The sequence below is a fragment of the Parathielavia appendiculata genome (genome assembly GCF_033297405.1).
Source record: "Parathielavia appendiculata strain CBS 731.68 unplaced genomic scaffold N657scaffold_8, whole genome shotgun sequence".
In the NCBI taxonomy this organism is placed as follows: domain Eukaryota; kingdom Fungi; phylum Ascomycota; class Sordariomycetes; order Sordariales; family Chaetomiaceae; genus Parathielavia; species Parathielavia appendiculata.
The window spans coordinates 755,271-775,778 of record NW_026944227.1 but is presented as its reverse complement, the minus strand read 5'-3'; the positions used below and the strand labels follow the sequence as shown (position 1 = coordinate 775,778).

Here is a 20,508-nt window from a genome sequence, read left to right as displayed (position 1 = left end):
AGGTTCATCCTCGAGAAACACGCACCGAACCTCCTTCACCTGGTCTTTGGCCGAGGTTTTCTGTATGACTAGTTTCTATCTCTGGATTTGGGATTGTTTTTTCGTTTTATCTATCGGCGGCGCGGCGGCATAGGCTCCCAGTATCGTTTGTTTCACTGGGTCGGGAGTTCGGGGAAGCGAGCGACGACGCTACGAAACGGAAAACAATGCTGGCTCTCGATTAAGGATGGCAACTCAAGGACATTTCACGGGTTTCTCAAGCACCGCTTGTTCTGCGATAATGCTAGGGGAATCGGGGCGCATGGTCGTGACATGATGCATCTGGTGGTGACATGGACGAGCCGGCGTGGTTTGGGAAGGGGTTTTGTTATCGATGGACTGGGTAAGAGGCTTTTGTGAGCATTGAGATGCAGTGTGATATGAGCTGCTGTGCAGGAGGAGAGCTGGGAGGGTCGCGAGAGATTGTGATGGGATGGGGATGAAGATGCACGACTGACCCGTGGCGAGGGGTTTGTATCCCATTCAACCTGGACAATGTCGGGTCGAGACGAGCAAGTTAAAAATGTGAAAAAAGCGATCCTGGCGGGCTTGTCCTTGGCCTTTTGGTGTGTGTGAGTTTGTGATTAAGGCGATGGTGTTGGCATCCGGCGGCTGGTGTTTTGGCATGCTCATGGAACTTCAGGTCTACCAATTTGCTCAGGCAACCATCCTGCCAGTTGCTTGAATAAGGGATGGCGGTAGGTAATGACCTGGATGTTTGGGTCCGTGGTTCGGCGCGCTGATGTTCAGTCTGGAGGGATGCTGTGAGTGTTGGCTCGGAAAGCGAGTGTAAGAGGCGTCGAAAATGGGGACGTCAAAGGAGAGGACAGAGAGTATGTTTGTATTGGCGTGACCCTGCGAGGGAGACAGTAGGAGAAATGAGGACGAACGCTGCATACTATCAATCCTTGATATATAAAGGAAGTAAATGTCTTGGATCATGCAGAAGGAAGCCAACTGGTAGCAATGGTCCGTATAAGTTCTCTCTTGAATTCCCGTCCCTCTACGAGTTATGAGACGGGTAAAGCTGAGAACTGATTCGAGCGCTTAATGATTACATAGCTGCGTGACATCATCTGGCTTCATTCTCATTAGGTTTAAGCTTCCACGTGTTCAAGAAGAAAGTGGCGCTGCACTCTAGTCTTGATTACAGATCGTGAATGGCGGCGGAGCGGTGCCTGTCTGTAGTGGTGATGATGGCGCTCTCACTCACTCAACTCCTAACGACTCCCGTATAAAAAGATCCGGAGAATGACTTGATGATGCTGCTGGTATGTCAGAGTAAGATAGGTGAGCTAGGGGCGTCGCATTTGTCGATATCCTGCCGCGTTTGAGCAAGTTGGGCGAGGAACTGATGGGCGAGGGCCCCACAATCGCAGTCTGTTGTCCGCGCCGTTTTGGTGCCCCAATGTAGCACCTAAAGTAGGCTCCCGTTGAAGTAACAAGGGGTGGGTCTCATGTCCGAGTGCCTCAATTAGTTGTAGCTCCCGGTGTCTTCACTGTCTGTCCGATCGCCAATGTCACGCGCTGGGGTGTTTGTCGCTGGCGGGAGCTGGCATGGTGTCTTGCTTATATTGTATACAGCCAGTTTCTAGGGGTCAGTCTGCGGTCAAACGAACCAGATTGTTTGGTTGATTGCCTTGCATATCTGCACGGCAGAAGACGTCGTAGCGCAGCCCGTTTGCAACACCAGCTGCGAGATTTGGAGGCGATCTGAGGGAATACACACCCAATTGGAGTCGGGTTGCCCCGCCTTGGAGTGCATGTTCCTATGCAGGTATCACGTTGGTCAAGCCAAAGGATGCAACGGACAGGTCAGAGCAAGTTGCCAATGCGAGCAGGTGGCAGAGTCGTTCTTCGCTCGGTTGGGCTGGCGTTGGAGCAATTGCTCCAACAAGCTGGTGTTGACATGCGGCGGCGGCTTGATATAGAGTGCCCACTGCCAGTCGTTGCGTCGCTGCAGCAATTCTTGGGTCATCTTTCCCAACACAAGTGCTTTGCCGCCCGAACCCGGTTCGCGAAACGGTCGTGGGGGTACACCTGATTGTTAGGTTGCTTTGTCCCAGACCCCCAGCAGTCTTCCCTGTCCATTCCCCATCCCACCACATGGCAGACACCGTTTCGTCTCGTCTGTCAAGGCCGTTCTGTGAACTGTGTGAAGTGTGAAGAGCAATGGGATGTGACTGCCGGCTGCCGGTAGGTCGGGGCCTTGCCGATCCCCTTTTCTGGATTGCCCGTTTGGGACATTGTGGCCGACTCTCCAAACAAGACCTTAGGAGGCCCGCGCGGATCCTGGGCACTCTGTCTGCACACTACTGTACAAGTAGTTACAAGTTCGTCTTTTGCTCAGACACAGCTTGTGAGACGAGAGGAAAGCCACCTGCACCTCGCCTTCTCAAAAGCACACAGCTGGTTGCAGAAGCTCGGACGGAGACTGGCGCCTTTGACCCGACAGCCTGGCTTCCCTGGGTGACAGAGAGTCCGTGTCTCTCATCGAGGATGTGGCGCTGCGCAAGGTAGGGATTAAGGAAGCCTGGGATGGGATGGCAACCTTCTCTTTGGTTCCCTACCTTTGAGATGCTGTGTGAAGGACGTACAGACTGAGTGCCGATTAACGGTCTGTATCGGTCATGCGTTCTCTGTACACCCACTGGCGTTTGTTCTCCCATTCTCAAATTGCATGGCTGGGGCAGTTCAAGGCGCGGCGCAGCTACCCGTGACGAACCCTGTCCGACGGCGCCATCCCTCTCCAGGACCAAATGAAAGCATCAACACTGTGGGATAAGAAGATCTACCAACTAACGAAATGCTCAAATGTAGAATCTGTGATGGAAGTTGCAAGAAAATCCATCCTGACTCACTGTTTCTGCTGACAAAAAGGAGGCACAAAGTTTAATGGAGCTGTGATCCTGGTCTGGAGCAGGAAGCTAAGGTGCTGACAGGTTCGAAACGATTTCAATATCTTGGCGGGCGAACCCATTGCATCTGCCCCTGGCCAGGGTTGTCTGCGTGGATTCCCAAGCTTGGCCTAGCGCCTCCACCTTATTTCCCCGACTCCCTGCTCGCCGGCCCCAATTGCCCGAAGCTGCTTGGCTGCTGTTGGACCTGCAGCTGCAAAGGTGCTTTTTCTTTCTGGGGTCTCTCGTGCTTGCAACGAACTGGCGAATCCATCCTGTTGAGCTCGGCGCGCCTCAGGACGCCCCATTTGCTCCGTTTTTCCCATGATCCATCACGTCTTGGACTCCTTGCCTGCGGCCACTCAGGTGTGCGTCTGACAATCTCCCATGTCCCCCGTTCCCCCATGCCGCTCGGTCCCTCTCCCAGCTCCGAACCTTCTTTTTCCTTTTCCTCGTGCTCCCTGCCTCCCTCTCGTTTAACATTGCAATTGCGCCTTGGCTCTCCCAATTCGAGAATTCGAGCTTGTCTCCTTTCTCCCAGGGACAACCCAGCAGTCCAGCGCGTGGGTCGCACAAGAGAATCAACAGCAAGTCTGTGTCTCTCTCCGAGAGCATTCCCCCCAAAACCCAAGTGTCCACCGCGCAAGTGGCCTGATCTCTTCATCTTCTCACTCGACAAGTTGAAACATCGAAACGCACCCGGGCGCCTGTTTCCAGGTCCAAGCGGCCGATCATAGCCCGGCCGGCTGTGGTTTGTTCCACTGATTACGACTTGGGACGAGTCGCCACCATCGGTCCCGCCAGTCTCGCCCGAAGGTCATTCATCAAGAAACCCGTCGGCAGCCCGGTGGCGCCCGACACCACCAACATGCCGCCCTCCCTCAACACACACGCTTCCTTCACCCGCCCTCGGACTGGCGACCGCGAGGGCCGCCCTGTCACCCGCGATCAGGCCGACGGCAACCTCATTATCCCGAGCCGGACCTCGTCTCTTCACTCGCGCATCACGCAGCCGATTCCCTCCACCCTCAACATGAAGCCACAGCAAAGGACGCCCAAGACCCTTACTCATGCCTACATGGTCTGCGGCGTCGGCCGCGAGCCGTCGCAGTGGGTGAAGGCCCCAACGCCCGTGCAGGGAAAGATCGGCCACATGAAGGGCGCCGTCCCCCAGTTCTGGCTCCCCGAAATCTTGGGGAGCAGCCCAAGGCTAGAGCAGGACAATGAGATTGCCCGGGCTCTGCACGCTGCGATGAGGGTAGGTTCAGCTGTCCCGTAATCTGGAGTGCTTTCGGCTAACCGTCTGTCCCAGGCCTGCTTTCCCCATGACGTCGAGATATGTACCGGCCGCAGCCAGCCGCACTGCGTCCATCACGCTTTCGTACTGCAGCAGGATTCGTCTCATACGCTCTACGGTATCTGCCTGCGAGTTTGGTCGCGCGCCGACGAGAAGAGGGCTGAGACCATCCGGGAGCTGAGGAAGAGGACCGAGCCCGACTTCTACGACAACCCAGAGGAGCAGTACTGGATTCCTTACTGCTTGTCCTTCCTCTCCCGCTACCCTCTGTACAACCTGCTCGGCGACTATCTCCGTGGCATGTGGATCCACTGGAACAAGGCTACTAATCTGTTCCACGCTGAGGAGGTATCCCGCATCTTGAGCTTCCCGGCTCCGCGTCTGAACGACCTTGTTCGGATCGATATGAAGGACTACGCTCTTTGCTACCAGTTCCCATCCTCACCAACCGGCTTCCAGAACTTTGCTATGTGGCCGCTGTTCTGCTGTCTGTCTATCCCCAACATTGTTGGCGTCATCGAGGCCGCCATATCTCCTACGCGCCGTATCATCTTCGTCAGCCATTACCCGGCCATGCTGACAATGGCCGCCGAGACGGTCCGGTTCTGCGTTCGAGTCTACGAGTGGAGCGGCCTTTACGTCCCGGTTGTCCATGCCCGCCATGCCAAGGACCTAGTCGAGGAGCCCGGTCCGTACATCCTCGGTATCACCGCCGAGTGCAGGTCGCTATTCACTGCGCCGACAGATGCTCTCGTGGTGGACCTCGACCGTAATTTTGTTCTCACCTCGAATCCGCCGACCGCCCTCCAACCCGGCCAGCGCAACAAGTTCGTCACCAGACTCACCCAGGCTCTCAACGGCGATGTCACGCCTTCTGGTGTGCCCCAGCACCTTCGCTCGGCATATGGGGGCGGAAAGCTGGTGCCCGCCGGCCAGATCATCGTTATGCGCGGTGAGGTGGAATGCATTCAGGATCCCGAGTGGTGGAACCAGGATGCCGTCATGGCCGTCATGGACCACGTTTGCGAGAAGATGGTGAGATCTCTCTGGCATTGTCTAAGCTGAACACATCTAACAATATATAGGGTCGTAACACTGGTTTGAAGGCTGTGTTTGGCGGGTCCGTTAAGAAGCCGCTGATGACCAAGGTCTCGATGAGGCATCTCAACGAGATTGTGCGCGAGCGGAACCAGTACTCGAGAGATGCCTTGGAGGCGTGGCAGGACTTTATCAACCTTAAGGGCAGGTTGGACACAGAGCTCAGCAAGGTTACGAAGCGGAACAACTACCTCGTTGAGGAGTTGGAAAGCTGGAAGCAGCAGGTGGGTTGCCGTAAACGCTTGATGAATCGGTGCTCGCCTCTGACACAACACAGTTCCTCAAATTCCAAGCCTTTGCCGATACCCTCACCAAGGAGACTCAGGACCTCAAGGTCAAGATTGATGGGCACAAGCGCGAAAACCGCCGTCTTGCTGGTCTCCTCGAGCAGCAAAAGGACGACGCCACCAGGCTTTCAGTCCGGCTTGCTGGCACCGAGAAGCAGCGTGACGACGCTCTGGAGGCTCTTGTTCTCCAGCAGGAGATCGCTGAGGAGCTCGAGAGGGAGCGCAAGAGGAACAGGAAGGAGCTCAGCGCTCTGCAGCACACCAACGTGACGATATCCCGGCAACGTGATGAGGCCCGCCGCGTCGTTCTGCACCTGCGCAGCTTGATCGCGGGCCAGCACCATCACATGGAGCATCTGGTCAAGACGCTGACGTCGCCCGAAGAGCTGGCTGCCGAGATTGAGGCCGGCTTTGCCGCGCAGGAGGAGGCTGAGGCTGCCGCCATCGCTGAACGTAAGTTCCTGTCGCTGCGAACAGCTACTGCAGGCGCGACTGACTCACGCACAGAGGAAGGTGTGGGCGAGAACGACGCCCGCTTCATCAAGAACCTGCAGCTGGCGAGCAGGCGCATTTCGACCCAGACGTTCATTGACGTGGCCGACCGACACCTCAAGGACAAGACGGACGCCATCGCCCACATCATCCGCAACATTGCGGAACAGTGCCAGGCCGCTGTGGAAGGCCTGCAACTCGCCCAAGACGCCGAGCTCGGGAGGCCGCAATCGCCGGCTTCTAGAGCTCGGGACTTTTCAAAAAGCAGGAGAGGGAGTTCTCTCTCAGTCGCACACAGTGACGACGGCAACGGCACCTCGTCGGCGGCCACGTCCGATGTCGGTGACGATAGCGGCAGCACCACCACCACCACCACGCGCCTCCGACCCAACAGCGGCCGCATCTCCAGCATTCCGCCCACACCGGATCTCATTCCCAACCGCAGCAGCACTAGCATGTCTATCGCGAGCACCGCGGCCACGACCCCTGAGCGAACCTCCGCGCAGTATCTCCTCCTCGGAGGCCGCCACGGCCACGGTCACAGTGCCGGCTCGGACGGACACTCCGTATCCGGACATGGACACGCCGTCCACGACATCCCCACGAAGATTGTCGAGGACGACGAGGACGTCGATGACCTCGCCGCTCACCACGATGAGCACGGCATCGGAGCTCACGAGTCCGAGTCAAACCCCATCCCCATGCCCCCCGGCAACCCCGCCGCCTTGGGCGACAAGGCCGATGTCCACCAACACCAACAGGGCCTCGTGGGTAAGCAGCCGGAGAGCCTGATTCATCGGCCATCGGGGGCCAGGATCAGTGCGCTTGGGGGTGGGCGCTAGATACCAGGGAGGGTTGGTTGGGAGATAGATGTAGGGGTTGAGAGGATTGGAGATGGGATGTTGGGGGCGCGCTTGGGGGAGGGGGAGGTCTGGTATGGCTGTGATTTCAAATCTGGAAAAGACGAGGTAGCGGGTCAGCCGCAGATTTGTTGTGTTCGTTCCCATGTCGGAATCATGGTTATTGTGTCTTGTACATTCTGTTCGCTTATACCACTTTCGCGAGGAGGAGGGCAACTTCTGCTATTGTTTCTTCTATTTTAATCTAGTACTTCTTTTCTTGAGAGATGGCTGGTGGTTATGCAACGACACTTTTACTGCCTTATGTGTAATGGCGTTCCTGGTACCTTTCTGGGTATTATTCGCTTCGTTCTGAAACAGACGGAGCCAGCTGGACCGAATCTTTGTTTATTTCCCTTTCTCGAGGCACAGTTTGGGGTCTTCTTTCATTGAAACGCAGTTCAGGTAGTCGTCGTTTATCAGGTTTGCTGAGCGTTATGACTGACTAGTCGTGCTTGGGTGGTTGAGCTGCTGAGGCAGGGATGCGTATCAAAGAAGTATCTTTTTTCCTGAGAATGAGTAGCTGATGGATGACCTATGAGGGGCGCGTGGTTTGAAGCTATATAGGCCCAGACTGTTACGATGGCGCCAGTTCCTCAGGATCACTCACCCCTGAGCTGGAGCCGACCCGTCCTGGTGCTAACAACCCTGGGTCCGGCTCGAGGAGTGTCGAAGTACTAGGTAGTGGTAGTATCCACGCCCTGCGCTCCTGAGTCTTGATGGCCTGTGGGAGTGCTCATGGAAGCTTTGGCTCCCTATTATACAATCCTGCGGCGTCAAAGAACTCGTTTTGTGCTCAAACTCAACACGAGGAGAACCCCGTGCAATGGACTACGGATGTGCGGAGTCAAGCCACTTCGCCCTATTTCTGCCTTGCAAGGACATGGAAGGTATACCGAAAGCCCTGAGCCTGCCGGGAGGAGACCAGAATGAGCAGTGGAAAGCGGGGTTGTGCGCCTCTAAAACCATGACGCCAGCCTGACGCTACGCAGAGGGGACAACTCCCCTAACTCCAGTATGTAAAGCTCCGCTCCTCAAGACACCACCACAGCGGAATGCTACAATGACCTTTGTTGACACATATGTCCGAGTACCTAATATCCATAAGCAACAGGAATGGACAGCATACGCGATAGCACAACTCGCAGTCACAAACGAGGATCTTCACGTTCCGCTTGATCGAGCTCTAATCTCAAGTCTCGTACGCCCGACGTCATTTACACCCTTCTGCTTGAGTGAGTAAGAAGGCCACCCATGGAGAGTCTACGGTCCTCAAACCTTTGATATGCCACACCTTCGAACATGGGACGAACTCTCGCGCAGCAAACTCGATGGCAAGAACAACTGTATGATGACAAGAGGACCACATCAACGGCTCGACACTGCGGAATGTCGGAACTCCCTGGCTATCCACATCAACCACAGCGACTGGAGGCCAACACCATTTGTCTCATTCACCACATCAGCAGCAGGAGTTGAGCAACTGGCAGGTATGAGAGCACGGCGAGGCAACCGAGGCGCTCAGCACCTTACCGCCGTTGATCCCCTGGTGCGCCGGAAAGTCGGGCTGCCCGTCCTTGATGTCCTTGTCGAAATGAACTCAGTACAATATAGCAGATCCATACGAGCAGACCCATACAGAAAGGAAAATCGATACTATTGAGACGAACATGTTTGTCTATGGCAAGTCTCGGAGGGAAAGATTGTAGGGCATTGGAGCTGGGATGATCGCCTGGCCATGAGTTCGAGTTGGTATGATGATATCGTCATGCCCGTATTCAAGGGGTGTCAAAGGAAGCGAGAATTGACATCCAAATCTCGCCGGACGTGTCGCAGGACTTGTCAACGGCCATAGACAAGCTTTCTCGTAGGCCTTCAATCAGATATGTACCGACTGAATACCGCGATCTAACAGACCAAGTCACCAACGGTGGATCCGACCTGCGGTCTCAGTATTCTTAGGAATCGGATAATCTAGGCCGGGAATGGGTCACAGAAAGTGAGGAGTCCGCCCATCGATTTGAAGATGGATACACTGCGACACGGATACCGATGATGATTTTGAAGAGACTAATGCTGCTGATGATTTCATCAGGATCATCGACGGCGATGGGGCTGAGTAGACACCAAACGGACAACAGAGCGACGTCTGCCCAGTCGCGAAGCTGCGCCGAGCCTCTAACATTGAGGAAGGTATAGTAACAACGACAATATATGAGGAATAATGCAAAAACCCTCGGTCTTTCTGTTCAGTGACACATTCAACTAAGGACCCTAAAACTGTATCTGCCTCTACACGGCACTTGTGATACCCTCATGATGCGGTTTCAGACGGACTTTCTGTCAGCCCTTAGGCGACCCCGGGCCGCCGAGTTCTTGTTGCCCAGATTCAGTTGACTCTTGAGTGGAATTATCGTCGCTAAACATTGAATGCTGGGAAAATGGGTGAATTGCGGATGACGTGAGCATTCAGAGTCTTCCGCTGTTCTCCCTGTCATACCCGCGCTTCTGTGAGAGTATCTTGAGGCTTTTGCTCAAGGCATTTCCGAACCACCCGGGTCGTAGGGAGATAGGTTGCTGTCATTGTTGGCCGTTTGCTCTTGTCCCGTCGTTGTCTGTTCTCGCCTGCTTCCATTGTTGATACTCGACCTAATGTGGGAAAGGCTGCCGAGCAATTGGTCGCTGCAAGAAGGTTGTTACTTCTTCTGCCGCGGGTCCTTTCGTGTAATTGTTGCTTAATATTGAGGAAGAGAGCCTCTGTAATTCATAGAGTATATGATCCTTCATCTGATCCAGACCCCGTCCGGGCCGGGCAGAATCCCTGGAGGCTTGAGAGTGACGGCGAGGTGGGCGATGTGGAAGACCATGTCTGTCACGGCGAGGTCTTTAAGGGGATCCAGAAGCAAATAGCGAGTGTTCACTTTTGGTCATCGCAACTGCATGATTGTTTGCTCTCCGCGCCATGATCTCAATAGCCTGACTGGCTAGATCAGACTGCTAAATCTTGCTACCAGCTAGTAGCGCCAGCGACGACGCTACCAGAGCATCGAACATCTCGCCAATAAGCCACCTTGTAGAGTGTGGCCTGAACGTTCCATATAGCTGAAGTGTCTTATCGGCCACCATCATGATAACATCATGTATTTCTCGGTCCGAGTCTCCAGGCTCATGTCCATTGTCAGCGGTTCATCGGCGGCTTCGCCCGCCTCACTGTCCGTTTGATGCTCGGCAGAATGTTCAAGGACACAAGAGCCCTCGAAAACAAGATACAAGATGAGAACGTCAGGATCAAGGCTGTGAAGACACTGCTCCTCGAACCCTCGAGTATGAGTTATCCGTCACCGTCGCGCTGCATGTGCTCTTTGAGGAACAGACTTACGGCGGCAGAACGCCATTTGAACAGTTCGATGTCGGAGTGCAGAAGCAGAATAAAACGAGCAGGCAGCGGACGTTTGAAACCAAGGACATCAGCTTATGCATCGCCGACTTGGGGTCAATAAAAGCAATTCCGAGGCCGCGCAGGAGAGATATTGTTCTCGCCAAGCAGCTACTTGGACGGCTCCGCTGACAAGCGCCAGCACCCTGACACCGGTTGGGTCGCTATTGAAACGTCTGAAGTCAATCCAGCGGCTATGGTGGTCTCTGCTGGATTAAGAAGCGAGTGGTACCCATCGTCGTTGAGATTAGCGATCTAAACGGCCGGACTCACGGGCACATCAGGTTGTGGTGTCTCAGAACCTCAATAGGAGTCAACCTAAGGCACCTACAGCACTTGTAAAGTGACTCTAGCTTTAACGCTCTCGGCTTCAACGTCGACGCGCGGCTGCAGATTGCCACAAGCCGGATATCTGGGCACGCCACCGGCCTCAAAATAAGCGGTCGTGAGCTGAGAGAACACTTTGGTGGGATTCCTAAAGCAGGAGACATGTGTGGCATCGTCAGTTGGAATGGGAAGGACTTCCTTCTCGAGGACCGTTCCTATTCCCCTGAGACACCTGTTTCCGTTAAGCTGGACCACAGAATCTGAGACCTTGTGGATAGGCTGGCGAACGTCCTCCATCAGCTTGAGGAGGTCCTTTTCCGGACGACAAACTGCGTGGGCTGGGCCTGACTGTCAAGGGAGAATCAAATTGCCCATGTCTTCAGCATTCATGAAGGCTTCCATCCCTCGCCCATCAGTCTGTTAGATGTTTTAAGGGTCGGAGGATCCGATTGTACCATCTCTCCGCGGGAGACTTTGGCTTGCTTTGAAGCTTGTTCGGTGCATCACACAGCTTCAGCTGGTGAACGCCCAAGCAGCAGCACTTCCATGATGCCCTGACTTTGCTCAACGCATTATTCTCAGGTGCACAAAAGCTTCCGCAGCGAGAAAATTCTCTTCTTCCCGGGGGTAGACACGGACCCGCCTAGTGACTCGTCGTGTCAAACCCCCCGACTTCTCCGAGCCCTGGGTTCTCGAGTTTGAGTTCAACCCGCCCCTGGGATACTTCTCCCCAGGTCATGCCGACACTTGTCTGAGCAAGGACGTGTATCGCCACCCTGACCGGCAGCAGAGGCCCAAAGAACTGTTCAGCAAGATCCACGACATCTACGCCCTCGGCGCTGTGCTGCTCGAAATTGGTGCGTTTGTCGAATCGCAGCTGCAATGACACTCGCCATGGCTGACGGGTTAAAACTGGACAGGTCTTGGACAAGTCTCTGGCAACCTGCGGTGAGCCTCGACAAGGCCGGCTTCGCCAACGCAAAAAGCCCAAAAAGCATCAAGCAGCATCTGCTGCGGTATGCGGAAAACAGGCTGGGGGCTAACATGGGGACGAAATCCCAAAACACCGTCATCAAGAGTCTCACTTGAGATTTCAATGTAAAGGATGACAATGAGGAGCACCGGAAGTTGCAGCAGGCGTTCAGACCTGATGTTGTGGATGTGCTGCAACAAGCTGTCCAGAGCGTGAGAGATTTCGAGTCGAGATGCCCGCCTCGCCGCTTGTGGTTCACTTCCGAGTCGATTGAAGGAATGGTCCACTTGGTTTCTGGGAGGAAGCCTTCCGATTCGTCAAATGGTACTGGAGTAGGCCCCACAATGGAAACTTTCGATAAGATTTCGTGATCGGTTCCTAAGTCAAAACAGACGAAAGATCCCTTGAACGAACCAATTGCGCCGATTTGACCCTCGACACCTCCAAGCCAAGTTGGGAACGAGGCCGCCATGTCTGGGACAGTGCTCAGCTCCCTTTGCGGCATCTGCCACAATGAGCCGCCCAAGTACAAGTGTCCGCGATGTGGTGCGCGCACTTGCTCGGTGCCATGTATCCAAAAGCACAAGGCACGAGCCGATTGCGATGGCGTCCGCAATCCCAGAGCATTCATGCCCCTGAGCCAGCTAAAAACTCCCGCCGGAATTGACCACGACTACAACTTTCTCACGTCGATTGAGCGCGCCCGCCAACGAGTTGAGAAGGACGTCGTCGAAGCCCGCCGGTTGCTGAGCGAGAAGGACCTGCGACCAAGGAACGAGGATAAGCTGTTTCAAAAGGTTTGGCACGGCGACGAGCTACGCCATGTCCCGGTGCAATCACACCCCTACAGAACGCATAAACGACTACGAGAGGGCCCGGCGTTCATTGATGGTTTTGACAAGCACGTCCGACGGCGACTGCAGTACCTCGACATCGAGGTCCTGACGATGCCCAAGGGCATGGCGCGGCAGAGGGATAACAGGACGGCTTTCAACAGGCGGACAGGGACAATCAATTGGCAGATAGAATGGCTCGTCTACAGCGCTTCACAGCTTGGGCTTCCCGTCGAACAATCCCAATCGCCCCTCCGAATCCTCTACAAAAGCCTAGACGGCACACCCCTCCATGCTGCTCTCAAATCGACGCTCGACCGGCACCGCGGCCAACTCGACCGCCAATCCAGAGAACAGCGCGACCAGCTCGAAATCGACAACGAAGCGGACGCTGACAACTCTCCTGTTTCACAGAAAAAGCGCAAGACGCACCACAACCACTACAACATCAAGAGGAAACACCCTGACCCCATCCCGCCGGCAACACAAGACCCCTCGACCTCTACCTGGCCCGCAGCCGCTTACTCAACCCAATACCCGCTCACCTCCGCCTGGTCCCAAACAACCACCGCTCCCCACATCGAAACAACGCTCGAAGAACAACTCACTTCATGGCAATTCTTCCTCCACTATATAGCCCGCCCCACCACCACCACCGACTCCAAGAAGCCAAAGAACGCCAAACTCCTCATCCCGGTTTCCTCAACAGAAACGCTCGCCAGTGCCTTGGCAGGCAGGACGGTAATCGAGTTCCCCTCGATCTATGCGTTCCCCTCTGGGGCGCAACTGCCCGATGGGTTTGAGGTCGGTGATGTCCCGCGGCGGTCGCCCAGGACGAGGGTAGTGGAGGCTGCGATGGGAGGTGATGACGCATTTAATAATGATAACGGCGTTACTAGAAAGCGCGAGTATAGCAGCTGGGACGGACCGGGGCGCGGCCACGGTCGCGGTCGGGGTCGAGGAGCCGCTTATGGGAGAGGTGGGAAGAGAGTCAGGTTTGAAGCGGGGAGGGCGCCTGCGAAGGAGGAGGTTGAGGATGGCGAGGAGTCTGAGGTCGCAGAGGGCGAGGTGGAGGACGGCGAGGTGAATAATGACGGGAATGAAATTATGGCCAAGGCTGAATTTGGAGGGGTGGTGATGGAGGGTGATGTGGAGACTGGGAGTGTGGCGGAAGATGGTAGCAGTGTTACTCTGACGGAGGAGGAGGAGGAGGAGGAGGAGGAGGAAGGTGAGATTGTAGAGACGAAGGGAGCGAGACCAACGGGTGGGTTAGTTGACTACGGATCGTCGGACGATTCTGACTGAAGGTGGTGCTACCTGTGTTTTGGAGCGAGCTTGGTGTTGACATCTAAAGCTTCTGAATTTGGGATAGGCTAGTATCCGAAAGGCGATAAAACATGATGCTGCGATGGAAATGATCATCTCTGAGGACGGAAAGAGATGCTCATTGCAACCCGAGCACTCATTTACCCGTTGTAACCACCTTGTGGGTAGGGGACAAAGTCTGGCATCAGGATGTCTTCTTCACTAGTACAGTATCGTTCGGGCCGAATCGGCTCGAAGAGCTTACGAGTTTACCGTCAATTGGATGGATACCGGGCCGGCGACGTTGCCCTTTTTCCACACGAGCCGCGCCCTACCACAGTATGGGTCAGTGAACGTGTGTCGAGAAGGTTCGGCGATGTATACTTTCCGAGAACGCAATGAATCCCGCAACAATGGTGGCAACAATGACGCTTCTCCGAGGTCAAGACGTTTTCTTTTACAGTATGCTGCATGGCGTCGGTATTCAAAGGTTTGGCAAGTCAATTTTCCTTGATCAAACGCTGATGAGAACCCCCGTTGTGTCCATCACGAATCAATGAATTTTAGTCTGGCATGTGAAAATGCTATCCTTGTCGAAGGTTACGTCGGTGTGGATCCGAGATCGCAGTGGCTCAAAGTGGGGCTTTGCTGGTGGGATCCTCGATGCCAAGCACAGTGCTTCAACTGGATGACACGACCTGAGACTTTTGATCGACGACTTTCGTTCCCGGTCTGGCAATTGGAAAACAGCAATACACTCGACGATTTGAGACAGCACCGTCAGCTTCGTATAGCACGTTATTTGGCACGTAAGATAGCGCGCACGTCGATATTTGGGTGGACTGCCCAAAACTCCCAGATCGCCAAGCATCTCGCTGACCGAAAGCATCCAGTGGCATCAAGCACCCTCGCCATGATGTACCACTGCAGTCCGATTGGAATGGTCTGACTCCGCCAAAGCGGGAAACGGAAAAGTTCAAAGCATTGCAACGGCGCCAACTTGGGCTTTCACATGTCAGCCGTTGACGGCGTCTTATCTTCGCACGGGCGGTTTGACCGTTTTGGATGGCCGATGCTGTGACAGCACCCCCACCTTTGCACATGCAACCAGCAATATGGCGATAGAATGCCTTGGGCGCTGGTTGGCTTCTGTGCACTTCGAAGGAGCCCATATCATATGAAGAGAGTGGCGTCGCACTTGCCGTGTTTGACTATCCGGGTGCATTGTGTTTACGAGAACGGGCAGTCATTACGGGCCACTTAAGACAGACCTTCCACGCACTTTCTCCCATTCTTTCTTTCTCACTCCGATTTGAAAGACGTATTTGCTTCCGACGAGTCTCCTACACGTCCTGTCAGCTGGAAACCTCTACCCTTGGTGTCATTGATCCATTGATCCCAACATTCACCGAAGATCAGGCTCGCGAGGTACCGCACCATCTCTCTGCGTCTGGTCATCGCCTCTCGGGCGAATCCTTCCCATTTACGCTCCGAGTTGTTCACCACTACAAGACATATCTAACACTTCCAGCAGAGAAACCATGACGGAAGCTAAAACGACAACTGTGCTCAACGGGGACTCACCGCGGTCGACTACTCTCCGGGTATATTGATGCCATCCGATGTTGCATCCCCGCACTTCTGGGACAGCCAGCTGACTCGCACAACCATGCAGCACCTCCTAACTCTCCCGGCCGTCCAGGATGGCGTGCGTGTATTCAAGACCAACCCGGTCGGCAGAATGTCGATCCAGCTAGGCTACACGGCCTACAACATGGTTGCCGCCCCGATGATGTCGCTCCTCAACAAGCCGCTGTCGTACGTGACGCCGTACGTACAGCGGGTGGACGAGTTCGGCGACCAGACGCTGTCCAAGGTGGAGGAGAAGTACCCAGTCGTCAAGAAGCCGTCTCCGGAGCTCATCAACGAGGCCAAGAAGGTTGCCTACGCTCCTATGCGCCACGTGACTGAGGTCTACAACGGCTCTCTCCAGAGGACCCCCGGCGGCTACGTCGTAGCCAGCGGCAAGGCGGCGGCCAAGACAGTAATGTATGTCTCCGCCGAGAGTGCCGTCTTTGCTCTGCGCGAAGCTATGGACTTGACCGATTCGCTTCAGATTAAGAACCCGCTGGAGAAGGTGGTCAACCGGCTTGAGGCGTTCATGAACCGTCACAACTCGGCCCCCACTACCAATCATGTTGCCCCGCATCAGGACGCGTCTGTTAAGGCCACCAGCTCTTGAGGAGGGCTACCAGCACTGTGGCGTCGGGTACACTACACCTTGACCGCGCCGGTCATAGACAGGGAATTTCGGTTTTGACGAGGACATTGAGGCCCATCGCGATGTTTGTGGCGGGACTGGGGAAGCAGACGTTGCGGTCCTGCTGTGCCTCGACGCTGAACCAGCGAACGCCCCTGTTTGGGTTGTGGTCATTCCTTTGTACGGCTCAGGGTTTACTTTGTGAGGATTAGTATACTTGGCTGGGGATGTTGAGTAAACAGGAATAGACTCGGGCTGTTTTTTTTTGAGAATGGTAATGAATGGGCAGAAGTACCTCTATAGGGACCCTAGAACCGACTTCGAAAAATGAAGCTTCGATCGAGCGCATGCAGTCGCCCACCCCTAGGAAGCCTTGGATTGGGCCGCCAAGACATACGACAGCGACGACGTCCACGGGTTAAATCGGTTACGGAGTAATTGGATTCCCAACTCTTAACATTGCTCCAAGTCCCTTGTTCTGTTGAGCGTATGCACAGTAGAGCAATTGAATTACAACTGATTCAACACGGATTTTGCTTCGAGGAGGTTATCAATCAGCAACCACTCAGCGAGTCAGCGCAGCTCAGAGCAATGGCTCATTCAGGTTCTTGCCTGATTACGGCACTTGACGTAAGCAATGAGGCTAACTCGATAAGGAAACAAGCTCTGCTACTTGCCCCGCCAAAACTCTGCCGACGACGGTTTCCTTACCATAGCCTTAGTCATGACGACGATGAGGGGCAGTCTTCAAGATGCGAATGTCCGTTAGAATTCTGGCCTTTATTTTAAAGGCTGATGTGTTTTCTTTGTCGTGCTGAGAAATGATGATCATCGCAATTGGTGTAAGGTACATCTCTATATAAACACTTCAATCCTCGAACCAACTCGATGAGGACCTTCTCCCGCACCACCATCGCCATCTCTGTCATCGTCGCCATCTGCTCAGTCGTAGCTCTCATCTTCAGACAAGACCTACTCAGCTTGACCACCACTAGTTCTATCATCTCTCAAATCCTAGCAACGACCACTACAAACAACATCACCACCACGAACAACCACAACTACATCCCAATGTCGGCAGCAAACACAACCACCAAACTCCTCCCCCGCCTCATCCGCCAATCCTTCCTCGCCGTCGAGCAATCCGAAGGCGCGGGCGCCCGCGTCCGCCGCTCCATAGGCACTCCCAAACTCCGCAACTTTTCTCCCTTCCTCATGCTGGATCATTTCTCCGTCTCGCCCGGCGCCGGGTTCCCAGACCACCCGCACCGCGGCCAGGAGACCATCACGTACCTCTTGCATGGCGCCATGGAGCACGAAGACTTTGCCGGCAACCGCGGCCGGCTGGGGCCGGGCGATCTGCAGTTCATGACGGCGGGCAGGGGCATCGTCCATGCCGAGATGCCTGTCGCGAACGAGGACGGAAGCCCGAACGTCGGGTTGCAATTGTGGGTTGATCTGCCCAAGCACTTGAAGGCGTGCGAGCCGCGGTACAGGGACTTGAAGGCGGAGGAGGTGCCTGTTGTGCAGGCGGATGGGGGCAAGGTCAAGGTCAAGGTGATTAGTGGGCAGAGTCATGGGGTTGACTCGGTGAAGGATCTGGCGTACACGCCGGTGTGGTTGCTGGATGTGGAGGTGAAGCCGGGCGGCAAGATTGTGCAGCCGCTGCCCGAGGGGTGGAACGCGTTTGCGTATACGCTTCAGGGGGAAGTGGTGTTTGGGGAGGAAGGAGGTGGCGAGAGGAGGGTGATTGGCGAGTTTCATAACGTCGTTTTTGGGCAGGAGGGGCAGGCCGTGTATGCGGCGGTGGATGAGGCGGCCGAGAAGAGCGCGCGGTTCGTGCTGATCGCCGGCACGCCGCTGGAGCAAAAGGTGGTCCAATACGGACCGTTTGTGTTGACCAGCCAGGAGGAGGTGTACCAGGCGTTTATGGACTACCAGACGCACTCGAATGGTTTTGAGAGGGCCGACGGGTGGCGAAGCGAGATTGGCAAGAGCATGGTGCACTAAGGCATGGCCGAGGTGTGTTTTGCAGAGTGAATAGAGGAGGAAGTGTTCTTTCATCGACAGCACGAGTAAATACCACGAGGATTAGTGTTCTGAACTGGCCCAAGTTTGTCCTTATTTTTAAGGTGCTACTAACTTCCAAGAGCACAGCCACTTTGGACCCTCATGGTCATGAGAGAGGGAATCACAATTCTTTTCCTTTCAATTCCACTTGCTTATAATTTTTCGACCTTTCCTCTTCGTATTCATCTACTTCTCTGTCTTCCTCTTCCCTATTCTCTTACTTTTTTCTTCATCTAGTTATATCTTTCTTTTCCTTTCCTTTCTTTTTTTCTTACTTGGATTCTATTTTCCCCTCAATGTCTTGGTACTGGAATCACCCGCCATGTGCCGCGCTAACGAACAAACCAGGGCTGGATTGTACAGGGCGAGGCGTGCATAGAATGACGGCGAGTTTCTGTGAATCGGCTGCAGCAATTCAGTCATTTATTGACCTGGATGCCGTTAGGCAGACATCTGCATGACGTGACGCTCGTTCTTGATACAAGGACTCACCAAAGCACGGCGCGGGAACGCCTTCTGTCTGACAGAAAGATGAGGGGTGGCCGGTCACGGGCAGCAGGAACAGACGGAGCAAGCGCTTAGCAGAAAGATAGTCGCCATCTAAGATGAATTGACTGTTGGTTGCATATACACAGGCGGGTTGTCTCCATCGAACACCCTTCCACTGCCGTCGTATGGCGTCTGCCATCTCTTGGTCCCTGACCATGCCTTCTCGATCGAGGGCAAAATAGGCAAGCCGCCTGCGCCGATAAGCTTTGTGTTTGGCGCTGGGATCGGCAACCGTTTTGAATCGTCGTCGTTTAGCACGCCGGGGTACGACACAGAGTTGTTCACGGCGGCTGCATTCTCCGGATCTTTGTTGCCGGTGTACCCCACCATGTCGGACACAAACCGAAATACATTTGCGCCAACATCATACCGGCCGAGGTTATGTAGGCCCCAGTTCGCCTGAACGGTTGAGAGTATGCTGTAGTGAGTATAGAAGGTGTCGTCCTCGGTACCCTTGAGGGCCGGTGGTATGGCGCTTCCAAGGAGCAGGGTGACAATGTGATTCGGCTCGCTGTACGTTTCTGATTCGTCATAGGTGAGGGCAATCAGGGTCAACTCGTCAAAAGCGTTTTCGGCGAGCAGGGGCTCGAGGAACCCGTGCGACCATTTTGTGGCGGTCTCCAGGGTTGAGTTATGACCGTCGTTCATCATGTTTGGTGACATGAAGACGAACTGCGGCACCTTCTTTGCGGCGAATGCGCGTTGGAAGGCATCGAACGAGTCGAGGTTCAGCAGGCGCTCGCCATTCATGTTGATGCTGTCATACGACACAAATGGGCTGATGAGTGTTAGCCAAGTGCTTCTGACCATCGTGTGCAGGCTGGCCCAGGCACTTGCTTGTGCTTCCTGACGTAGTCCCAGCCGCCGTTGCCTGTCGAGCCGTCGCTGGCATTCCCCATGTAGCCCGGGCCAGGCTGGTCCTCAAAGTAGCCGGCCCATGTGATCTCCTTGTCCTCCAGCAGGTCGGCGACAGTTGCGACATTCTCGGGGATGCGCACCCAGTTGTCGTGGTTGAGGCCAAAGTAGTCGCCGCCGACGGCAGCCAGGTAGTTGGGCTGGCTGGGGTGGGTGTGGGCGTAGTATCTGGTCAGCAGAATGCCCTGCCTCTTGAGATCGGTGATGCTGCTGTCAGCAACGACCTTGGAGTAATCCTGGTGGGCAGCAGATTGTAAGTTGGTGGGGCCTAGGGTAGTTGGTACGGAGTAGGTATGTATTGTACCTGGTTTTCGAGCCAGATGGTGATGAAGCGGTCAAATGCCTTTCCACGAGCAATGGGCGCACCAGACACAGCCCGAAGGCAGGCCCATCCAGTGAGGGTCACGATAAGGTGCTTCATGATCATGTTGGTTCAGTGCACTGCATATTTGGAAGATCAACGGTGGCCAGACGGAGCGACGTTGGATGCCAAGACCGCCGTGCCAGGAGCCGCTGTTCGGTCGCACACAGTCACACACAGGACCCTGGCTCAGCTTGGCAAGACTCGGAGAGGGCCGAGAACAGGGGGCCGGAGCATCTGGGTCGAGCATGAGGACAAAGGGCCTCGGGGCCATGCAGTTCCCCAAACTCTAATTATGGGGTTGACAGTGTGTTACTCAGGCCGAGGGTATCCTTCGACCTCGTTTGTCATTTGTTCTGTAGTGTGACATGTGAATGCTCCGAGCTGAATGAACCGAATGCCTCATGAGGGTTAGGAAAGGTCCAGGCCTCCTGGAACTCCAGAACAGCTCAGGACGTGCCAAACAAGTT

The 20,508-nt window shown here is 54.9% G+C and overlaps 8 protein-coding genes across 8 annotated transcripts; 6 read left to right on the top strand and 2 right to left on the bottom strand.

The window, feature by feature from the left end:
* Positions 1 to 3,804: 3,804 nt before the first annotated feature.
* Positions 3,805 to 6,952, top strand: N657DRAFT_634787 (uncharacterized protein; the record flags this gene model as incomplete). Its single annotated transcript, XM_062791304.1, has 5 exons — positions 3,805 to 4,194; positions 4,249 to 5,268; positions 5,319 to 5,555; positions 5,609 to 6,071; positions 6,126 to 6,952. The coding sequence occupies 5 exons, from the start codon at positions 3,805 to 3,807 to the stop codon at positions 6,950 to 6,952; spliced, it is 2,937 nt and encodes a 978-aa protein (XP_062646562.1).
* A 1,069-nt stretch (positions 6,953 to 8,021) lies between these two features.
* N657DRAFT_646540 (uncharacterized protein) lies at positions 8,022 to 8,944 on the top strand. The gene has a single exon (XM_062793138.1). The coding sequence runs from the start codon at positions 8,295 to 8,297 to the stop codon at positions 8,670 to 8,672; it is 378 nt and encodes a 125-aa protein (XP_062646561.1). The 5' UTR covers positions 8,022 to 8,294; the 3' UTR covers positions 8,673 to 8,944.
* Positions 8,945 to 10,242: 1,298 nt separating this feature from the next.
* N657DRAFT_672597 (uncharacterized protein) lies at positions 10,243 to 11,964 on the top strand (the record flags this gene model as incomplete). Its single annotated transcript, XM_062795644.1, has 5 exons — positions 10,243 to 10,305; positions 10,335 to 10,501; positions 10,637 to 10,735; positions 10,799 to 10,890; positions 11,420 to 11,964. The coding sequence occupies 5 exons, from the start codon at positions 10,243 to 10,245 to the stop codon at positions 11,656 to 11,658; spliced, it is 660 nt and encodes a 219-aa protein (XP_062646560.1). The 3' UTR covers positions 11,659 to 11,964.
* A 183-nt stretch (positions 11,965 to 12,147) lies between these two features.
* Positions 12,148 to 14,133, top strand: N657DRAFT_646538 (uncharacterized protein; the record flags this gene model as incomplete). The annotated part of the gene is made up of 1 exon (XM_062793137.1): positions 12,148 to 14,133. A coding segment is annotated over exon 1 (1,664 nt), but the record flags the coding sequence as incomplete, so codon positions are not given.
* A 344-nt stretch (positions 14,134 to 14,477) lies between these two features.
* On the bottom strand, positions 14,478 to 15,275 carry N657DRAFT_480250 (uncharacterized protein). Its single transcript, XM_062787560.1, has one exon. It carries the CDS (start codon positions 15,053 to 15,055, stop codon positions 14,564 to 14,566), a length of 492 nt encoding a protein of 163 aa, XP_062646558.1. The 5' UTR covers positions 15,056 to 15,275; the 3' UTR covers positions 14,478 to 14,563.
* Positions 15,189 to 16,379, top strand: N657DRAFT_480253 (uncharacterized protein). Its single transcript, XM_062787561.1, has 3 exons — positions 15,189 to 15,311; positions 15,415 to 15,487; positions 15,559 to 16,379. The coding sequence occupies exons 2-3, from the start codon at positions 15,425 to 15,427 to the stop codon at positions 16,123 to 16,125; spliced, it is 630 nt and encodes a 209-aa protein (XP_062646557.1). The 5' UTR covers positions 15,189 to 15,311; positions 15,415 to 15,424; the 3' UTR covers positions 16,126 to 16,379.
* A 461-nt stretch (positions 16,380 to 16,840) lies between these two features.
* N657DRAFT_646535 (RmlC-like cupin) lies at positions 16,841 to 18,274 on the top strand. The gene has a single exon (XM_062793136.1). The coding sequence runs from the start codon at positions 17,032 to 17,034 to the stop codon at positions 18,151 to 18,153; it is 1,122 nt and encodes a 373-aa protein (XP_062646556.1). The 5' UTR covers positions 16,841 to 17,031; the 3' UTR covers positions 18,154 to 18,274.
* Positions 18,275 to 18,537: 263 nt separating this feature from the next.
* On the bottom strand, positions 18,538 to 20,172 carry N657DRAFT_646534 (uncharacterized protein). Its single transcript, XM_062793135.1, has 4 exons — positions 19,982 to 20,172; positions 19,600 to 19,913; positions 18,663 to 19,540; positions 18,538 to 18,599 (listed from the first exon to the last, which is right to left on the bottom strand). The coding sequence occupies exons 1-3, from the start codon at positions 20,102 to 20,104 to the stop codon at positions 18,814 to 18,816; spliced, it is 1,164 nt and encodes a 387-aa protein (XP_062646555.1). The 5' UTR covers positions 20,105 to 20,172; the 3' UTR covers positions 18,538 to 18,599; positions 18,663 to 18,813.
* Between the last annotated feature and the right edge of the window lie 336 nt (positions 20,173 to 20,508).

Bases quoted from the DNA above. Each gene is read 5' to 3' on its own strand.
- N657DRAFT_646534 (XM_062793135.1), bottom strand. From the start codon at position 20,104: ATGATCATGAAGCACCTTATCGTGACCCTCACTGGATGGGCCTGCCTT. The intron at 19,914-19,981 runs GTACAATACATA...GCTGCCCACCAG, and splicing joins CCATCTGGCTCGAAAACCAG to GATTACTCCAAGGTCGTTGC. The intron at 19,541-19,599 runs GCAAGTGCCTGG...AACACTCATCAG, and splicing joins GACTACGTCAGGAAGCACAA to CCCATTTGTGTCGTATGACA.
- N657DRAFT_646535 (XM_062793136.1), top strand. From the start codon at position 17,032: ATGAGGACCTTCTCCCGCACCACCATCGCCATCTCTGTCATCGTCGCC.
- N657DRAFT_480250 (XM_062787560.1), bottom strand. From the start codon at position 15,055: ATGGGCTCCTTCGAAGTGCACAGAAGCCAACCAGCGCCCAAGGCATTC.
- N657DRAFT_646540 (XM_062793138.1), top strand. From the start codon at position 8,295: ATGCCACACCTTCGAACATGGGACGAACTCTCGCGCAGCAAACTCGAT.
- N657DRAFT_480253 (XM_062787561.1), top strand. From the start codon at position 15,425: ATGACGGAAGCTAAAACGACAACTGTGCTCAACGGGGACTCACCGCGG. The intron at 15,488-15,558 runs GTATATTGATGC...ACAACCATGCAG, and splicing joins CGCGGTCGACTACTCTCCGG to CACCTCCTAACTCTCCCGGC.